At 39.7% G+C, this 21,481-nt stretch overlaps 1 protein-coding gene across 1 annotated transcript in view; it reads right to left on the reverse strand.

The window, feature by feature from the left end:
* Positions 1-3,042: 3,042 nt before the first annotated feature.
* The window catches only part of LOC135475627 (G-protein coupled receptor dmsr-1-like), a 58,749-nt gene continuing 40,310 nt past the window's right edge, over positions 3,043-21,481 (reverse strand). The window contains exons 2-3 of the mRNA XM_064755558.1: positions 11,411-11,494; positions 3,043-4,023 (exon numbers count right to left, since the gene is read on the reverse strand). Of these exons, the coding sequence (XP_064611628.1) occupies positions 3,046-4,023; positions 11,411-11,494 (1,062 nt within the window). The 3' untranslated portion in view covers positions 3,043-3,045. The remainder of the gene's footprint in view (positions 4,024-11,410; positions 11,495-21,481) is intronic.

The following is a 21,481-nucleotide window of genomic DNA, read 5'->3' on the forward strand; positions in this document are numbered from 1 at the left end:
AATGTTGACTCAATAAAATTGTAATTTTTAAGGTTTCTATTGGTTGTATTCATGACATTTTTCATGATATGAGTTCTTGTTATGAATGACACATTAAAGACAATAACATTAAAATACAAATACTTAGGACGGCCATTATCAACTGAAGCACGTAAAATTGTACTCTAACTCTTCATTGTCTAACGTCAACATTGTTCAGCATTCATTAGATTTTCAAATTCACCTGGCTTTCCGTGTCTTTTTCCATAAGTCATATGCCAGTGGCCACTATGTAACTTCATACTGAACCAGGGGATTTACTTGAATTGTCCCTTTCACCGGAGATCACTTCCGCACAAATATTCAACAGGAGACGTACTTTTAGTGACGTTATGTTTGTAGTAATGAGGAAAGACCGTCAGCTACTTGCTAAAAGCTGGCAGTTCACTTCGTAATCTCAGGTTGTTGGCTCATTTGCAGTCTTGGATGTACATAAATGAAGTTCCGGCGTAAATACCTAAGCACCCACTCATACATATTGCCAAACTTATTGGCACTAGCATTAATAATATATGGCGATAGCGTATCATCTCACTCATTCCTCGTCCATCCATTTGCAAAAGAGTAAGCGTTACTGCAGGTTGCCGGTCTTCAGTTACACACCTGGCTTTGGCAACTTGTGGTGACGTAATGGTGATAGGTATCGATGGTGATATTATCGTTAATACATCCTTGGAGAGTGAAAATGACCAATTCTCTCGCACTCAGTGCTTGTGTGAGGCGTTGGTGACAATATGCGGTCGACGACGCCCATGTGGTCGTGACGGCAGCCAAACGTCTGTTGAAAAAAGTTCTTTACCCCGGGCATTCCAGTTTTCTCAAAACACAAAACTAATAGCCGCCGTGTAAGAGAAAAGTTCTTGAGAATGGCCTTCACTGAGTCACTGAGAGCAACGATCAAACCAGTAATATATTCCATCAAACCCTTCACTCTAAGTTTCTGAAGTTTTGCAATGTATAATTCTTTTGATGCTAGTGATGATAGTTACAGTGTTTCTAAGGACAGGACCTATGTATGTCACGACACTTACAGCGTCTCTCAGGACATGACCGATGTATGTCACGACAGTTACGTTGTTTCACGAAGACAGGACCGATACTACAGTTTGTCACGAAGACAGAACCGATGTGTGAGATTGATTGGTGTTTTATACGACGGCGGTCAGCATTATGGTCAGCATTATGGTGGGAGGAAACAAGGCATTATGGTGGGAGGAAACAAGGCACAGCCTCTGGAAACCTACGACCATCCGCAGGTTGCTGTCAGACTTTGACCCAGAAGCGAGAGGCTTCTGGGTCATTACGCTGCGCTAGCGCGCTAACCAACTGAGCCACGGAGGCCCCCATTGAACCATGTATGTCACGACATTTATGGTGTATCTCAGGACATGAACGATGTATGTCACGACAGTTACGGTGTATCTCGGGACATGAACGATGTATGTCACGACAGTTACGGTGTATGTCAGGACATGAACGATGTATGTCACGATAGTTACGGCGTATCTCAGGACAGGGCCATAAAGTATACACATTGCTTCAACAGATCCTGGCACTCGCCTTAAATTCATGGTAGTACTGTTTAAAAAAAAGGACTATAAATTTAGGAATGCATCCCATTAAACATTTTATTAGAATTCATAAGACAACAACTTGTACAATATGAGGAAGGAATAATTTCCCTTTATATATACAAAAATATTCTCGATCTCGGTCATCTTCTGCATAACTTTTATCAGAAATTATTTAAAAATCCATCACGGCATGGCAAGCAATACAAAAATCCAGTATGGTCTCAAAATAGCGCCAGTAATTGCCAGAAACAGAAAAATGAGGCATCTCAATTAGTACAAGCTGTAGAGAACATGTTAGCATCATTCATTTTTTAGTGTTCAAACACTCCAGAAAAACCTCACCATTGTTTCTTGCATTTTTTTCTAAAGTCTATAAATGTCTTCCCATATGCCCCACGTACAAGATTCGAACTGTCTGTGCACGTAAATACAGGTCTGTTACAATACACGTCATCATAAATATAAACGATTTTTTTTGTTCATATGGCTGTATTCGTATTGTCGGCTGCTGTTCGTTCATACTGGCACACACAGATAACATCTGTCTCTATTTACAAGAATCTGGGTATGCGGTACAAGTTTAAACAATTTCATATTTGATGAAATCAAACACAAACAAAAAACAAACAAATAAAACCAAGCAAACAATAGGCAACACTTATGAGGCAAAGTGAATGAATATACTATACAAATCACATAAAACTACATATAACTATACTTTTATCGTGTTCGTGCATAAAGAAAAAATGATTTTTAACAATCCCAAGATGAGAAGAATAAGCACACATCACAAGAGAATTAACCACGAGCAAGCTGTACATGTGTGTCTGGAAAAATTCTTCGAGGCACCATTGTTTGTTAGGACTATTATCTCACTCATGCTCCAGAAAAAATCAAATAATTTCGTTCCAAAGCAGGAATATTTACAAAACAAAATGATTTAAAGAATGGGTCAATTGTATTAGACTAGAATAAGACAATAAATACGAAACATTGTGACCGCTTGAAGGGTAATATTCGACAGGCATCGAAAACAAATATTGTTTTAATAAATTTTAATAAATAGGCCTTTTTCCTATTCGAAATATCGGACACCCAAGCATTTGTCTATTTACTTGAGCATACACAGCAATGAAAATATTGTTTAAAATAATGTGAAATAATACAAAAGTCAAAATCCACGCTTTGTTGACGTTCACAATTTATGCTTGGCAGAATATTTTGATGTCTGACATAATTTCCGAGTTATTGCCGAGCATAGTTCTCAGAATACCGACAAGCCTTGTTCATTTCCATAGCGTCCATAGTTGTTCATCTTCTCATCTTGCCTTTTGCCTCGTCGTTTGCTGGATACATGTACTGCCGACGGCGAGTGAAGTGTCTGGGTGTACACGATCTCGAAGAAGTGTTGTGTGTAGGTCTTGTTTTGAGCCTACACCGTATGCATCCGGGTGCCTGTCTGTGTAATCAATTCCAGCTCCTGTGTGTAGCCTTTTACGTCATGCTTTGGCATCATTTCTAGAAACGACTTCCTAAACTTTTGGCTCATAGAGCAATAGAGGATGAAATTGACGGAATTATTGACGAGAGCGATGATGTCCATTATATCTCCGAGCGGCATATAAACGTTCTGGAAAAATCCTTCCGTATAACAGCTGATAAGAACCATTATGCCCTGGGGCAGCTCTGTGATGAGATACATGACGATAATAATAAGCAGCATCAGGGTGGTCCGGTGATGCTGGCGGGTCCTCTGTCCGCCCATTGACGTCTTCAGACTGTCTGCGCGTTGTTTTACGTCAACCAATGTGTTAAACAGCATACCGCCGAATACTGCGATTAAAACAGACGGGATTATTTTTCCTGCAGTTCCATATATCCAAAACATGGCCAGTGCAATTGGATTTGGATTACTTGTGCCGATGCCCATATCTTTTAAGCGATAAAGGGTTTGGTTCGGGGAGATCTCTCTTTGCTCCACTTGCGTTAGGATGTAATTAGGACACATGATAACCGCAGACATTATAACAGTGGCAGGAATAACCAGGCATGTGGACCGGAATTTGAAACATTTGTTCCGTGGAGAGGGCGACCTCAGGTAGTAGTACCTGTACGCGGCCAGATACACTGCCAACCAAATCGAGGCCGTGTGCAATACAGCCGTAAAGTTACTGTGGAACATCAGAAACTGTGTCCACCCTAGAGAATATTTCTGGGGAGACGGCGTCAAGTCAGACTTAATGTAAAAATGGATGACAAAGGGCACATAACATACCATGAGACACAAGTCTGAAATGGCAATTCCAGTGAGAACGCAGTTGATTGAAGACCTGAGCTCTTTCCGAGTTAAAATGAGGATGTTGATTATGTTGGTTATGATTCCAAAGAAGCAGACGACAAGACTGATGTATGGATGCATGTGCCAATACCACGTGGCCACGAGCAGCAAGTCAGGATGCGGCTCGCTGTACATCCCTGACATTGTTTCATTCGGCATTACGCCCTAGTTGAATTTAGTGGAAATGTTGATAATCCTGAAAAAAAGTCACTTAAGAACTGAATCTGCCCAGGTGTGTTATTTCAGACGGCATAGGCTAGCTAAGTTAATATTCCGGTCTGTGGTCTGTTTATGAGCGACACAGGTATAGCTATAGCCTCTGTGTATTGTTCTTAAATCTCAGCATATGAAATCAGCTCGATTCCGTCTTTCACTGTAGCCGAAAGACCTCTGACATCTTAACAGTTGGCCTTCAGCCCGTCCAAATAGTGGATTTGGGTATTCTCCTCATGTGCCCGGATTTCAGAAGAGAATCTGTGAACAAATAAAGGTTAACATTAAGCAGGAGCATCACTGTATCGTTTCGTAGGTCTGCAAACAAGTCATTGTTGAAAATAACATTTAAATTCAATTGATAGAGCTGCAACTTAGCCAATAATCCCTGCATTCTCAAAGGTAATGACAGAACTGCAGTATGACTGATTATCTGTGCATTTTCAAAAATGCTGATAGACCTGCAACATAGCTGATAATCTGAGCATTCTCAAAGATAATGACAGAACTGCATCATAGGTGACTATCTCAAATTTAATGACAGAACTGCAATATAGCTGATAATCTGAGCATTCTCAAAGGTAATGACAGAACTGCATCATAGGTGACTATCTCAAAGGTAATGATAAAACTGCAATATAGCTGATAATCTGAGCATTCTCAAAGGTAATGACAGAACTGCATCATAGGTGACTATCTCAAAGGTAATGACAGAACTGCAATATAGCTGATAATCTGAGCATTCTCAAAGGTAATGACAGAACTGCATCATAGGTGACTATCTCAAAGGTAATGACAGAACTGCAATATAGCTGATAATCTTTGCATTCTCAAAGGTAATAATAGAACTGCAATAAAGCTAATAATCTGAGCATTCTCAAAGGTAATGACAGAACTGCATCATAGGTGACTATCTCAAAGGTAATGACAGAACCGCAATATAGCTGATAATCTGAGCATTCTCAAAGGTAATTACAGAACTGCATCATAGGTGACTATCTCAAAGGTAATGACAGAACTGCAATATAGCTGATAATCTTTGCATTCTCAAAGGTTTTTGACAGAACTGCAATAAATCTAATAATCTGAGGATTCTCAAAGGTAATGACATAACTGCAATATAGCTGATAATCCGAGCACTCTCAAAGGTAATGACAGAACTGCAACATGACTGATTATCTTTGCATTTTCAAAGATATTAACAGGCGCGCGGGTGACAATCTCAAAGGTGATGATAGAGCTGCAACATAGCTGATAATCTGAGCATTCTCAAGGGTACTGACGGAACTGCACCGTTATAATTGTTTATCTCCGACATGAAGATGATACTGACAATGACTACGCATGGCAGAAATGATATTCTGTCGCTATGATTTTGAGGTAAGGGGACACATAACAGTATGAAAAAAGGAGTAAAGTGGAGAAAATGTACATGGGCTAAACATATAGGAGAAGCAGCAAAAATGAAATGACTGTTTACATGCATAACACTTGGACCAGAGGGTAAGGGTTTAACACTGTGGCAAAAAGAATTCTAAACTTTGTTTTTGTTACATTGTCGTGTTGTTATTGAGCTGATGTATAGCACTGCTGCATTAATGTAAATACTTCATCCTGCTTATTATCAAGTACCCGGATTAGTTGAAAACTCTAAGCCTTCCTACGTCAAAAAAAAAACCCCTCGCAGATGTACATATATGCGTCTTTGCCTGCGCGCCTGTTATCTTAATTCCGACTCACCTTGAATAAAGGACCATTTGGAAAACGAACATGTCATTTTAATTACTCAATCATGCCAATAAAATTTCCATTGCCTGGTGTGGAAATTTTTCTTGCCTTTGGAAAGATTTGAAATTAGGCCTCAGTTTTCGCGGTATGAAGATGTTACAGGCTTTCAGTGGATATACATATACTTTTACATGGGCGTAAATCTAAATCAGGTGACAATCTGTAAAGATGGTTTCCGCTAGAATAAAATATTTGCTCCATGACGGCAGAGGGTCTTTTAGATGGATTTGACATTTAGAATTCATTTTATGTCCATTTATTTGTTGGGGCTATTTATTTCTGTCAAGGGAATCTGCATGACCATCCATACGGCAACTTGCTCAGTAGGGATAACAAAATAGGACGAATGACTAATTATAATGACTATAATATAATGACTAATTGAAATTATAACAATTATTCGAATATACAAATTCATGCGTCCTTAATAAACAATTTAATAATATTAATGGCTAGTGCGTTGTTATTTATTTATTCATCTATTTATATTTTTATTCAATTTGATTTGTGCAGGAAACGCCAATGCGTTGTAAACCACCGACTTTAGGCAGGTCACTGACAAACTTTCGCCACGTGTGACTTATACACTTACGTACCATACTGCAAAGTGGAAATGATACATCTTCAACTGCCCATCGACTTATTGTCGACGGTAGATATTGCTTTATTGTCGACGGAAGGTATTGCTTTATAGTCCACAGTATGTATTGCTAATCGTCCACGGTAGGTATTGCTTATTGTCCACGGTATGTATTAAATCTGCATTTTACGCGTTGAAAAGCTCGATAATGCTTTCTTGAGCTTTGTCCTGTACATGAGTTCTTAAAATTGAGAAATCGACAAGCGTATTGATTTCAAACATAAGCACAAAAGCGGATGACAATTTTTGAACAGGATTTTTTACTAGAAAAATCATATAATATACTGATACCATCTGACCGATTTCAAGGCAATGAGTCTTACTCACCTGTATACCTGTCGCCTGTGACCTGTATTCAGTTATATACATGTACAACACCAATAGACATGATGATGGGTAACTGTCTGTCGTCATATCTTTTAAACTAACAAAATGATTGGTGCGGCTTTTACTGATTGTCTTTTGGTCTTGATGAAAAGTTTTTAGCTTTGTAGACACTTCCACTAACGTTGCAGATTCTCTATTTGCCGCTACAAGTAGAATTATGCCAATGCGTAGGGGAAAAAAATAACTGGAGATAAGAAAATTTTCAACCTTTCAAGATATTAGGGAAACGACTAATTTCAAGACCTTTTTTAGGCATTCTATGCTAGCACTGGGAAAAAAGCTTCTAATGAAGTCCCTTGTTACACCAGTCAGTTTACTCGACGACAGTTATATTAAGTATTAGGTATATTAATTTGCTTAACAATAAAAGCTGCAATTTGCAAAGTAAACCAAATACTTTGGAGAAATACTAAAATAGCCGAAAATAATATTGTTGTTATTTGTGATTTCAAGATTAATTGCATACGATGGCAGTCAGATTTACGGCAGTGAACCACCGACCTTTGGCAAGTTACATGTGCGCTTTCCCACATGAGACGTACAGATACGCATGTCATATTGGTAAAAGGCAAGTGTTATTCAACGAATGTTAGACTGAGCTAATGACCACACGGACGCCGTCAACCGTTAATTGTCCGCAAGGCATATGATATGCTTGCCAGTGGTTTCGAATGCAATGGCTCAAACGATGCCTCCCATTTGCTTTTCGACAGCTGCAATTTATTTATAGTTCTGAGTGTACAACTGCTCAGATGTTAATACGGGTTGCCTGTGTCGACATTTGGAAATGCCTACGGAGTACTGTATTGTATGGGTTGTAAAGGGCATTCCAGATGGCAGCAGGGCAAACACACTGTCCACAACATTATTAATGGGAGGTACAATATACAGCGAAATGACTTCGAATATGTCTAATATATAGACACTGTCATGGGAGGCCGTGGTGTGCACACAATACAACAAGGGCTTAACCCCATACAGTTTTTGTTCGAAGGTTCGTCGCGTTCTTTCAACCTAAACAGAAACAGAATTGAGTTGAACCAGTGTCTTGGCGACTTTTGCCCTCAAACAAATCCGCGCAAAAAGTTTGGTTTTCTTGTCAGAAGGACATCTTTTGCACATGCGTAATTGTTTGCAGCCATAACTTTCCTGGATTCCAAAAATGCACAAATCCCCGTACCGACCTCGCTTTGCCACCACACTTGTATCCACTCACTCAAGGAAAGCACTACAAGAAGTACAGTCGTGTACTTAAGTACTGTTGTGCAATTGTAAAAAATCCAGGCGTCAACTGCATGTGGATACCTAAACGTCCCCCTGAAGATTTAGACGTTCTTTAAGAAATCTACATAGAGCAAAGGAATCCACAGACTCTCCAGATGGTATATGTTATCTGGGCCTATATTTGTACAAAGACCAAAACGATTTCCTCTCTCGCAGACTTTACGATAAGGGGGATAGATTAAATTTTGACATTGTAAATTATCCTTACATGGACAGCAATATACAGAAGGGCCCTGCATATAGCATGTACATATCTCGCCTTGTAGCATTTGTCAGATCCTGCGTGTTGTGTGACGATTTCAGTCAACGTCACAAGTTATTAATGCAAAAATTAGTATGTAAGGTTATTCCATCGAACACCTTCACTCCAAGTTTCTTAAATTTTACAATGATTATAACTCATATGGACACAGCATTTAGAATCTCTGGCGCTCAGATCCATGATCGTGTCCAATGCCTGGAGGCTAGGGACTGTATATTCATTGCGTTGAATTAGATCGCCACATTGGATATATGTTGTAATCAAAGCGCAAGTGAGATACATATTTTGTTATCAAAAACTGATATTCTAGCATGATAAACGATTTCTAAACTGATTTCACTCAGTCGCGTAGAACATACCTTGCGTCTTTCCTACGTCACTGAAAACTGTTGTCCGCTTCTCTTTGTGTGATTCTGTCCTACTTTTCGTACTTTATATACTTTCTTTAATAATTTGTGTTAAACGTCGTTTTGGCAGTTGGCCCTGCGATTATTGACCTGGAATGTCCTTATTGGTTGACAGCTGGTATACGAATAAATAAAAACAATCTGAGACATAAATCTCTGCAGCAATTCTTTCACCTTCTGATGGACGACATCTGATTTATTTATTTATTTGATTGGTGTTTTACGCCGTACTCAAGAATATTTCACTTATACGACGGCGGTCAGCATTATGGTGGGTGGAAACCCGGGGGAAACCCACGACCATCTGCAGGTTGTTGCAAGACCTTCCCACGTATGGCCGGAGAGGAAGCCAGCATGAGCTGGACTTGAACTCACAGCGACCGCATTGGTGAGAGAATCCCGGGTCATAACGCTGCGCCAGCGCGGTAACCAACTGAGCCACGGACGACATTAGAAGCAAGAAAAAATATCTCTGGCAAGACCGCCTACAGACTGTGGTGAAATCGAGCAACAACAGTGGCCAGGTAGTCGCGCATTATTTATTCTTGCATTATTACTCCGTAGATATTATATTGGTTAAATATCCTAGAATTACTGGTACTAACTCAACCCATGAGTTGTAGACAGAAAAGGCATCAAACTCCAAGTTAAAAGTTCTTCTAGAAAATTTTGAGACGGTCGACTGACGAATGAAGCACTATGTTTAGACACGGTAAACTATTAGCCTTTATTTATATACGAATAAATAAGACCAACATAAGTCAAACGTGCTGTAGTCACACTGCAAGATTTCTTGTGTTAAATGACTTTTTTTATTTGCCGGTGCATGGAACTGTTCGCAATAATGTGACCACAAACTTGAAAAAACATGGAAAATCATAGGTTAGCGGTAAGTTTGCTAGCCATCCAACGGGCCTAATAAGCTGGACAGCTTACAGATTCACTTACGCTCAGTGTGTTGGGATTTCCTAACAAAAAGCCACAGGATGAGATCAGCCGTACAAAATGGCGCGGCCTGGTTATTCACACTGGGGTGGCTAGGTGCGAGCCAGTCGAATTTCTCGGAAGACTACTGATTCTTCAGTGGTCTGTCAATGTGGCCAGGACAAAATATGACAGGAGCAGACTTTTCAGAGTGCCCTCCATCAGGCATGGTCAACTTCCAAAAACCATGGGTAAAAGACTTTGCGGATAACTCTTCATCCCTCTGTCTGGTGTACCTCCAATAACGAGGCATCAAATACTTTGCCCAGAGCTGTCGGTGATATCAAACTATTGACGTTTCGCTTTAGTCAGAAAAAACTTTAATGACGGTGCTTAAAACATATCTGCCTGCATTCGCTGCCATGCTTCTCTCGAACCACTTTACGGCATACAATGATTTATACATTAGCAGTCATTGATTTGCCGTAATCAAAGATAAACACTACACTCCCCATTAGGCATCTTTTACTTGCAATCTCAGTCCGAATACCACGTATACCAGTCCTACACCACGAAGGAGAGTTCCAAGTCGATAATCCCAACATTCATTTGCAAAAGAAAAACATGGAAATCTATCACTAGAATAACGAAATTTAGAAAACATAAAGAAAATTTCAAACTTAAAGCCTTCAGAGTGCTGGGCGGTATGACATATAATAAAAGATTATATAATCTATTCATCATAGTGACGTGGATATTTCAGGTCTACCACACATATATGCATGTAGCAGATCTTTCATATAGGTGTCTATGGCCGCTTGCAGCAACGCCTTATACATATTTAATGGACAATATCCTACAGCAAAGTTAAGATAAACCTCTAAAGTGGCCAGTCGGGAACTCGTCTCGCTGAGGCCCCCGAAGGTAACATGTTTGCTACATATCGTACTGATACGTTAACCTAGCCAGGAGTCTCGGAGTGGCAGCAGTTGTAAGTAAGCCCAGCTCAGATCCTCTCGAGTACATGTCGAATCAGATCCTCTCGTGAGCTGAGTTAATGGACGGCAGACGACCTCTATGAGTGGCCTGGAAATGAGGAACTTGTGTAACTCCTTCTCAACACACTGTCCAAAGCTATGTATTCCTTTGTTCTTCAATGTAGTATGCCCCAATTTCCGTTGTGGACAAGAACTGAAGCGTTAGAGCAGAGAGTGGTGTGCTTTTATTGCATTTATTGGGACCTCTTCATTTCGTCAATTAAATGTCCCATTGCTTTGCTTTATATGCCCACGGAAGGTAAAGACGGATGGTAAAGCTGACGTTGGCCCATAAAGCTTACGGAGGAAACTGGCTTCTATAAGATCCCTACTAATTTGGTGTTAAGGACCAACACCTGGCACGGCATTATAAAATGATTTCTGAATTCTACGCTAGATAAACCCCTTGAGAAAATCTGTCTAAGACATGTTAAGCTAGCCATACTCCAATCAGCAAATTCAGAAACTGATGCTAAGATTAAAATGAATAAAATAAATGCAGAATAAGGAACAGCAAGTTACTGCAGAGGATTACAAAACAAGGAAACTGCTTCGGTGGCCTATTGACTAGAGCGTCCGCCTCAAAGTCGGGAGACCGGGGCTCGAATTCGGATCAGGTCATATCAAAGACTTAAAAGTGGTACTTGTTTTGCTTCGCCATTAATAACAACACAGCATTTTCAGTAATTATAGACGAGTGACATCCGATAAATTGCAATGAACATCCCTGCTTTTCTTGACCTAGTTCTGCTTAAGCCATGGTGCTAGGGGGTGTGTAAATTGCTACTATTGACTACTGTCGTCGCTGCTCTGGATTTACTCGGTATGCTGTACGTCTTTAATTATAATGTGACTGGTTGGTGTTCTTCGGCATTATACTTCAGTGACGGCAGTACTTTTACCGGCTTGGACATACATACACACATACATACATACATACAAAACAATAAATGAATCAACAGCCTAAATTTCCTACTTGCAGTAGCTGTATATGATTGCTCTGTGCTCTCTCTTATCTTACTAAGCCCTTACTAAGTTCACCCTCCTCCGAGTATATCTGAGAACTAAGACGAAGTAGTATTCTAACGCTTTTCAACATCACCTATAATATCAGGCAAAAATTTACAAGTTACCGTTCATGAAAAAGTGCTTATCAATTCGACACTTATTCTAGAGATATTAAAGCATCAATCATTCTGATTCCAAAAGAGCAGGTTTTTTCAACAGTCATGGGTACTATTGTTATACATAAACACACTATTAAAGTCATACATCAACAACGGTGGCCAACAGTCTCATCGATCTCTAGCTAATTTTGTTCCCTCCAGACTTTCACAAACTACAATATGATACGAGATCGTATATAATTACGTGGTTGATTCTAATGGACGCTGTTATTTAAAACCAATGAATTGTCAGACAGCACGTACATACCAGCATATTATATTACACTAGAGGTAGATAAATGTGAATAGGTTGGATGAACTGATTAAATGGATGAGTCAATGTCAAATAATGTTCGCACAGATAAAAAAAACAACAACTTCGACAAAAGGCGGTTACGCGCACAAATACTTCTCTGGTCCATTTTCTGGACCTAACAGGCATAGGCCTAGGACCATCCTAAGTCTCTTTTGACGAACAGTCCCCAGATCGACTGATCAGGCCCAAAAGCGAACGAAAATATGAAAAGAGAGTGCCACAGAAGAGTCAGAAGAGTGCACATTATCGACCAGGCCTTAAAGTGTGAACAGGAAATCTCTGGCGAGCAGATCACCATTGGGTGTGCAAAATCGACCAGACCTATATGTGAAAAAAGCAATATATCAAGAAAGTGGGCTCAAGTTTGGTCTGAATACGCTATGATGGCAATAAAAAAGTATCTTTAATTGATACCTATGTGAAAATATTATCAATAATCGGGCATGCATTCCCTCAAATAGAATAACGTAGGCACTTCAGCGTTTGCCATGGACTACAGGGGCAGATCAAAAGATAATGTGTCAGTAGACTGCTTGCTTCCACTGTACCCCTGATGTCAGTCAGCTTTAGCGCACCTCTAAAGGAAAGCCAAATGTGTCTATTGGCTGTTTCCACAGACCCGGTAGCGGTCGCTTTCTTTATATCTCATTCAATGGAAGCTTCAAAAGAACTTCGAGATTTCCATAGACATCATAAACAAAGCATATAACAAAAACCTAAACACCTTAACACCATCAGTGTTTTCGTATACTAACGTACATTACGTTTGCATATATTCCATTCCATTTCAGGAAACCAAATCAGCTCCTGTTTAAGTTAAACCGAAAATAAATCGCACATTTATCTGGACTTCAGTAGGCCCCTATATATAGCTGGCTTAGTAAAAGCCTCTTTAGAGATTTAGTAAAATGTCTGGCGGTCTTTGTCATAACTATGTCTCATTCCACTTAACCCGAGGCTGGTGGTTCTGTAATCATTCATGTTTATCATATCGACAGTAGCAATCAAAGCACGACTGGGACGTAATTAAAGACGTACAGCACAGAGAGTAAACCCAGAACAACGACGACAGTGTGATAGCTGGCTAATGGTCACACATAATCGGTGAAATACGGGCTCTAACTGTTCATGTAAATGCATAAATAGTAGCAATTTACACGCCATGGCTTAAGCAGAATTAGGTCAGAAAAAGATTGCGGTGATGTTATTTGCAATTCATTAGACGCCACAGGCCTAGGAGACCTTGCCACAGGTCTAGGAGACCTCGCCACAGGTCTAAGAGACCTGCATTAGTATTTAACCTAATTTTTTTTCTCGGAGAAAGTTATTCTAGTATAGAGTACTTCAGTTCGCTACCTACTTATCACATTATCAAATTGGGAATTCGCCGGTTCGTCCATTCATTTTTATATGTAGGATAAACTGAACATATCCGGAGCCGTCTCAGAATTCGTAACATCTTCTTGGGTTGAGATACAGCACAAAAATTGTACGCGTCTCGACAGTAGGACATTCATTATTGATTTTCATGATGCATATAGACAGATTTGTCACCTAGATTTTATACAAAAAATAGACTATCAGAATTGCATTTTTGTTTGGTAATGGTTATACTGCGCCCTTGACAGAATTGTCGTAGACATTTTTGTGACAAATATTGAATAATGACAGGTCATTGGCCTGAAGACATTGTGGTGGAAATTCTCATTACCCATTGCAGAGATATGAAAATGTCAAGCAGGAAGACGTCTGCTTATTTACAAGCAGGCACTAGTGCAACCATTATCGTACAACAATGCAATAATTAATGCGAATTAATATTTTACAATAGCTCAAATTACACGAGGTTCCATCGTACTTTGAGATAAGAGAGTACATTTCCCTTGAAAGGAAAGCAAATCAGACGTAGTAAAATACGCATATCCCGAGTCTCAGATTCGAGATGACATTACAAAGTTAAGCAAAGCCACACCATTATCTCTATGTTAATACGTGATAAATATCAAATGTTAAGCGCACATTGCAGAAAGTAATGAACATCTACGCAGGCGCAGCGGATTCGATTCGAAACGGGTCGATTTTTGCCTGATCTCGTTGAAAATACATGTATTTATTACGTACGTTGAAAAATTTCAAAAGTTAATCCCAATTTTTTTTTTATTTAAATGCACATACGTATCCAGTAACGGCCCTTCGCCACCCACCTTTAACGAAGAAATTTATGAGTACATCAGTGCACAGTGGATATCCCACACTGAAAAAACCATCTTCAGATCAGAAAAAATGCTCACTTAAGTCCGACTTAAGCTTAGGGCCGCTTTGTAAACTGAGCTCCCAAGCCGAATGGGAACAGATCGCTTGTTAGAGTCCACGTAGATGTAGTAAGTAACGAACGATGTCAGAGCGGCAGGGATATAGACAACCGAAGTCGTGAGTTCAAGCCATTATTTTCTCTATTTTCGTGGGAGTTGTTTCGATGTTAGAAGTTCAAAGCGGACTGGTTAACGCAATTGTTTCTGCGTCTAACGTGTTGACCTAGTTTTACAAAAGCTGTCGTCGACTTGTCTACACATATCCTCGATACATATGATTGTAAAACAACATATAAATCAACCGCGAACGAATATATAATGTGACGCAGCTGTTTTGTCATTAAGCTTTTTAACACATTTTTAGTGTGCTATTAATATAGCATTTGCATCAAGCATCGTGTAATGTCAGTCAAACGTGGACCCCATTGCTAGATCGTCTTATGTCCTCTGAAACTATCAGTGTTAATAACAATTTTAGATAATATTGATAATATATTAACAGTATTCGTGTAATTAATCAGACGGGAATGTTAATTCACGGCCAGAACTGAATAACCACCTGTGTATAGCTAATGATGAAAATGGAATTTAAAATACGTGTCACCAACATACACTCGACACTATACATCACACATGGACCATGTTCATTCAAAGAACATTCAAGGAATGTTTAAGAACCATGCGCAAGTCTGTCGTATCATCTTAAACGTCCACCCTGAATAAGTGGCTGTCTCTAATGCTCTTCGAGGCCGGAGGATTGTCTTGAGCGATGGAGTTAGTAGCCCTATAGTAACTCTGTTAGCACCAGTCTCTTAGCCCGCATGTAAATCCGATCCCCTAGACATTGTAATAACATTTCAGACCTGGTCTGTCGTCTTCTGCGGAGGTGAAGATGAATAAAACATACTTTTACCCACCTGTCACTTCTGCGCACCGCCAGTCCGTCGTGAGGCGGCCTCACCGTCACACTGTAGAGCTACTCAGCCTTTGTGTGCGCCAGCAGCATTGGCTCTGTCCGAGGCAAGTGTGTACTGCGATGAAGACTCGATGGCATTGTCAGTGCCACTCACGCAGACTCCCGCCACCTGTTGTGCCAATGGCAATGATTGGTTCCCTCTTTGCGATCTGAAGGTAAAATTAACGGAAACCCTTTATTATCAATTGTTTCTGTTGCACTGCCCCGCTACGACACCTCAGTGACAAGCATTCGTGATGATACGCAAACAAACACGAGCATAGCGGACTAGCTAATAAACATAGATTATATTAGTGAATGTCCATCCTCAGAGACCTCTACATGTTTCTGTTAGGATTCATCTGAATTTTGTTGCTTATAAATTCTCCAACAAATTGGCCTCACCAACGCGCCAAAATCGGACAATTCCCGGTCTTCATCAATTTAGCTAGACCCTCTGCGCATCGCCACACTGATTTTTAACACAATTACAAAAATGTGTTGCAATATTCTTTTTTCAAGGATCGATATGTATCCATACCTAATACCGGATTCTTAGCAAGCCCTGCAGTAAGTGTTTCATTTCATGACGAGTTCAACGAGTTTTACACCTGGCTCTCAGGTTACAAAAATATTCGGCATACACCAGCAATTTTGTGTGTGTGTTAGGCATGGGAAGAGCTCTGATCCATAGTAGCATTCTATCTCCAGATAGACGTTGTATTTTATTTATTTCTTTGATTGGTGTTTCACTCAAGTATATTTGACTTTTGGCCCAAACACAACCCTGTGGAACCCACGATCATCCACAGGTTGCAATTGCTGGCAGACATTCTAATTCACGGCGGGAGAGAAAGCCAGTATGAGCTCGACTTCAAACGAGAGCGACCAAATTGGTGACAGGAACCTGAGACATTAATATATTGAGCTGTGCCTAAACGTTGTCAATAAAATAAGTGTGTATGACAGTTGCGATTGGCTGAAAATATTTTCCTGGACGACTGAGGACACTGATCTTGTAAGGGTAGAATTTGATAATACAACACGACTTTCTGTGCGGATACGTTTTTTCTTGACTGATAAGATACTGGTGACAAACTTCTTTTATTTTATCACCATGATATGGCTCAAATATTGCCGATGTGGCGTGAAGCCATAATCATCCATTCATTCATTCTTTTATTTTACACACCACAATTCAGACGATTCTCCTTCAGATAAAACAATAAATACTTTGTTTCGATCCTTTAACATCATACTGCTCTACAGCCAGAGCACATGTTTGACAATAAACATATCCGTAACGTTCTTATATATTGATAACAATTTGATAGCTCAAAAGCAACGATATTATATATCACACAGTTTTCTCAGTCATATTATGCACGGTCAGCAAGCAGATGCATTCCAGGAACGACGCTGCCAATAAAAAGGTTTCTCTCACAGCGAGTCTGTTCGTCACTAACTACAAATCGCCCACAACATGAGTTATTGTACTGAGATGAAGCCGTGTTTCACCGATTGAGTGGACCATTTGCCAGCTATCACACTGTCGTCGCTGCTGTGGTCTTACTCTCTGTGCTGTATGTCTTTTATTGTATTGTAGTCCTGCTTAAACCAGGATTCTGCTGGTGGACTAAGCACCCCCGAGGTCTGGTCACTTTGCATTATTTTAATGTGATTGTATGTTAAATGTGATGATAACATAGCATCTTGAGTAATTCTATATGATTACCCCATATATTAAGAAGTACGAACTAACAGTCTACCTAAGGCATGGGTTTGTACCTAAAGTTAATTTTTGGGCGATTGTAAATATTTACAACACGGTTGTCTGTAATATTTGATTGTAAAATTAAAACGACTATTATAGCTTAAAAATGCGTGCAAGAAGGTGTAGTTTGGAAGTTAGTACTATGACAGTGATCTTGGGGATTCAACTTTAGGTTTACGGTTCCTTTGTGCAAACGGCCCCCATTTATCGTTGTATATTAAATGGAAGGCTGCTCAATTTTTGGAGAATCTGGAGTGGATACCAGTGGTAAGTTGCAGAGGAACTCATACCCTTTCATGGGTGTGAGTGAGTGAGTGAGTGAGTGAGTGCTTGGGGTTTAACGTCGTACTCAACAGTTTTTCAGTCATATGACGACGAGGGGAATACATCCCTAGGGTGTATGTGATGTGCCTCCTTGTTGCAGGACGGATTTACACCGCTCTTTTATCTAGTGCTGCTTCACTGAAACGGCTTACAAAAGGCAAGTAAGCCACCCCGCCCGAGCCATTATACTGATACGGGTCAACCAGTCGTTGCACTATCGACCCAGGATTGAACCTGGATCTACCGCTCCCGCTCTACCAACTGTGCTATCTGGGCGGGTTTCACAGGTGTGACGCACAGATGTGCACACCACGTATATTATTATACTACACCATGTCGAAGGCACTTGATCTTCAACGAAAAGTTAACTTGTGACATTGATTGAAATCGTCACACAACACGCTAGATCTAACAAGTGCTACAAGATGAGATATGTACATGCCATATGCAGAACCCTTTGGTATATTACTGTCCAAGTAAGGATAATTTACCAAACTGAAACTATCACTCTTGTAAAATCTGGAAGATAGGAAAACACTTTGATCTTTGTACAAATATATAGGATGTACCATCTGAAGAGTCTATGGTTTCCTTTAAATCCAGCGAATGTGGGTACATATCTTTCACAGTATATGGATTGTTCAAAGCGAGCAGATCATCAATACACCGTTTAGTGAATGGGAAAGATCGGGCCTTGTGAGTATTACTCCTTAAACAGGTATAGGTCGGCCATAAGGGGGCATAATTTGTACCCATCGGAATACCTACACACGGTTGATATAAGGTTTCCTCGAATTTCACACAGATGTTAATAATGAGAAATTCAAGAAACTCAGTGAAAATCGAAATATCCCGTGAATGGTAACCATTGTTTGTAGTGGAACTGAAGAAGGCTTCGTTGCGTCTGACGTGAAGATAGCGGTGACCGGTTTTATTATACACCGAAACAATTATAGTGACGAAATTCTATCTATTAAATCCTTGTGAGGAATAGTTGTATAGAGAGTGGAGAAATCTAAAGTACATGTGTCCTTATCCGGTACGTGTAGTAGAGCCTCTACCTCTTATGTGAGACGTGAGCTAGTTTTTAAGTATCCACATACTGTTGACGCATTTTTTTTTTCACTTCCACAAAAGTACTTGTTCCAAAGCCACTGTACTTCTTGTAGTGCTTTCGTTAAGAGAACAGATACAAGTTTGGTGGCACAGCTTTTTTACCTCGCAATAAAGCGAGCTTGGTTTTAGGATTTAAGCACCTTTGGAATCCAGAAGTTGTGGTATATCGGTGTGACAGGAAGGTACGGATATACTCCTATGTTTGAGAAAGGACTGGTGTTTTTTAAATAGTTCCTCATGGAATACGTTGATGTTGCGGCAGTTGTTGTGATATTAAGCTTCTCCACAAGAAACTGATAGTAATAATTCTTGCAGACAAATATAATACAATTAGGAGCTGTGTCCCCACGAACGATAATGTATTTTCTCTGAAGATCATCAAGTATCTTTTGCGCAGTAAGATCCTACGGCACCATGAGAATCATTTCTTATCTGACGGTGGATCAATACGGTTTCCTTTTGATGAGATGGCTGTTGCCACCATTGTTAATACATTTTCTTAGTTCTTTGGTAGGCTGTATTACACGTCATTCTGGGAATTGGCCTTGCGATTATTTACCTGGAACATGCATTTGGTTGAGTGTAGATATACGAATATCTGTTTCGAGACATAGAATCTGTCAGTAACTGAACTGATAGTAAAACTATGATGGTTTATGACATAAAGTACAAAAGTGTCGCTCGCCCCAAATCCGATTGAAACACAACGATGAAACTCGCCATTCGACGCTTATGTATCTATCTCCGGCATTTGTATACAACTACCAGACATTGATGTCTATAATCGCAATAGCCGTTTCCAAAAGCAACTTCAAACACCAGTTCCTCAAAGGAATGTCTAAGAAATAATATATAAATAATAAATAAGGCAGGAAATATGAAACAGAGAAGCATTCATCGGTTTTCACTGATGCAGTGCAACAGTCGATATTCCTGGTATGACATCCAATTTAAATTTCGTAGTCTGACAATAATTTCCAGGTGGAAAACCCCTATTCGTACGATACACCTTCTACCAGTGCAGACCTCAAACATCTGGTTGTCCTCTGATCACTGGGCATTTCGCCAGTTTGGCCTTCGTTAGTACAATAATGCACACGTAAACAACATGATGTCACTGTCAAATTGAAATGTTTGATCACATTATGCAAGTGTGTGACGTGTCACGACTTCGGTGTTGTGAAGAAATCTGACCTAGTCAAGCTGACTGATTAAAAGAAAGGGTACCAAAAATATTAGATTAATGAGTTATTAAAGAGTGATTAATGAGAGTGGCTTACACTGACACAGACAGTTTTTTGGACGTGTTTGGTTATTCGATAAATTGGCTTTTAAACAGAAATTCGTACGAGACCATGGGTGATGTTAGAGCAGCCAGGAAAACGATATGGCACCACTCGTATGCGCGATTGTTGCTTACTTTGAACTGGCATGTCTCGGCTGTGCAACCTCACAACGTAAAAAGTAATGCTTCTTAAATTTTCTGTGGAATATCTTATCTGTCTTTCGCACAGCATTAAAGAAAGCATGCGTACGGGAATGAATGAGCCATCTGGGTAGAGCGGATTAAAGAACTCACTAAATGTGGTAATCTGGAGAGATACTAAGCAAAATGTATACACCGTATATATACAAGTATATATCCTCCGTATATAAAATATTTAGACCTGGTTTGCTGTTCAGCTTACATTCTATACATACAGCATCTTGTACATGTTTAGCTTTATTTGGAATAGATTATTTTGTTACTTTCAATGCTATCCAGGAAATGAAAAATCGATAAAGACATGACCTCTTTCTGATACTTTAGACCATTATTATCCACTGGGACCGCAACCGTATGTGAAAAATATGGCTTTCAAAAAGCACTCACCAATTTTCAAAGATATGAAGAAGAGCATGTTCCATGTTCACTCTCTGATCACTATATTTCTGTGAACATATAGTATGACATCTATATTTGTGGAAATACAACAGTTAGTCTATTTACCAACTGAAAAGAATCTGTGACGTCACTGACATTCAGTCTGTTCAATTTAACCCCAAAAGTCCATATTGGAAGTGTAATTTTGGGGGCATTTTATTCAGTGTTAAACACTTTCTAAAAAATCGGAAAAATTATATTTAGAATCTTCATAAAATGGCTTTTCAGAAGAAAGGGTTCTTTATTTAAAGGTAGTCTCTTCCTTTCAATCAAAACCAAATTTCTGGAATCTGCCCCAGGTTTCAAAATCGAAGCCCTAAATTTACTATTCAGCTTTACTACAAATAATTTTATCTCAATGCAGAGGAAATTCTAGCCCTGTCATTGGTCAGTCCACCTCGCATACACTACCCTACTCGCCGACCAGCGTTGGATATTTTTTTCTGTATACCTACGGAGTCAAGAAGGCACATGCCAGCCGACAGTCAGAAATCAGTACCCTATTAACATTTCCTTTCTTACGAATGTAATTCTGTGTATTTTCTCCCAGCTGCTGGGACAGAAAGGTCCAGATTTTGATTGGCAACCTATGTCAACACTTTTATACCTGCTTTGTCAAAGACTGGGCCATGTTTGCATCAAAGCTAATTGTCCTCGTCTGTATACCTACGGAGTAAGGGACGCACGTTCCGGCAGATACC

Source organism: Liolophura sinensis, chromosome 9, assembly GCF_032854445.1.
Source record: "Liolophura sinensis isolate JHLJ2023 chromosome 9, CUHK_Ljap_v2, whole genome shotgun sequence".
NCBI lineage: Eukaryota > Metazoa > Mollusca > Polyplacophora > Chitonida > Chitonidae > Liolophura > Liolophura sinensis.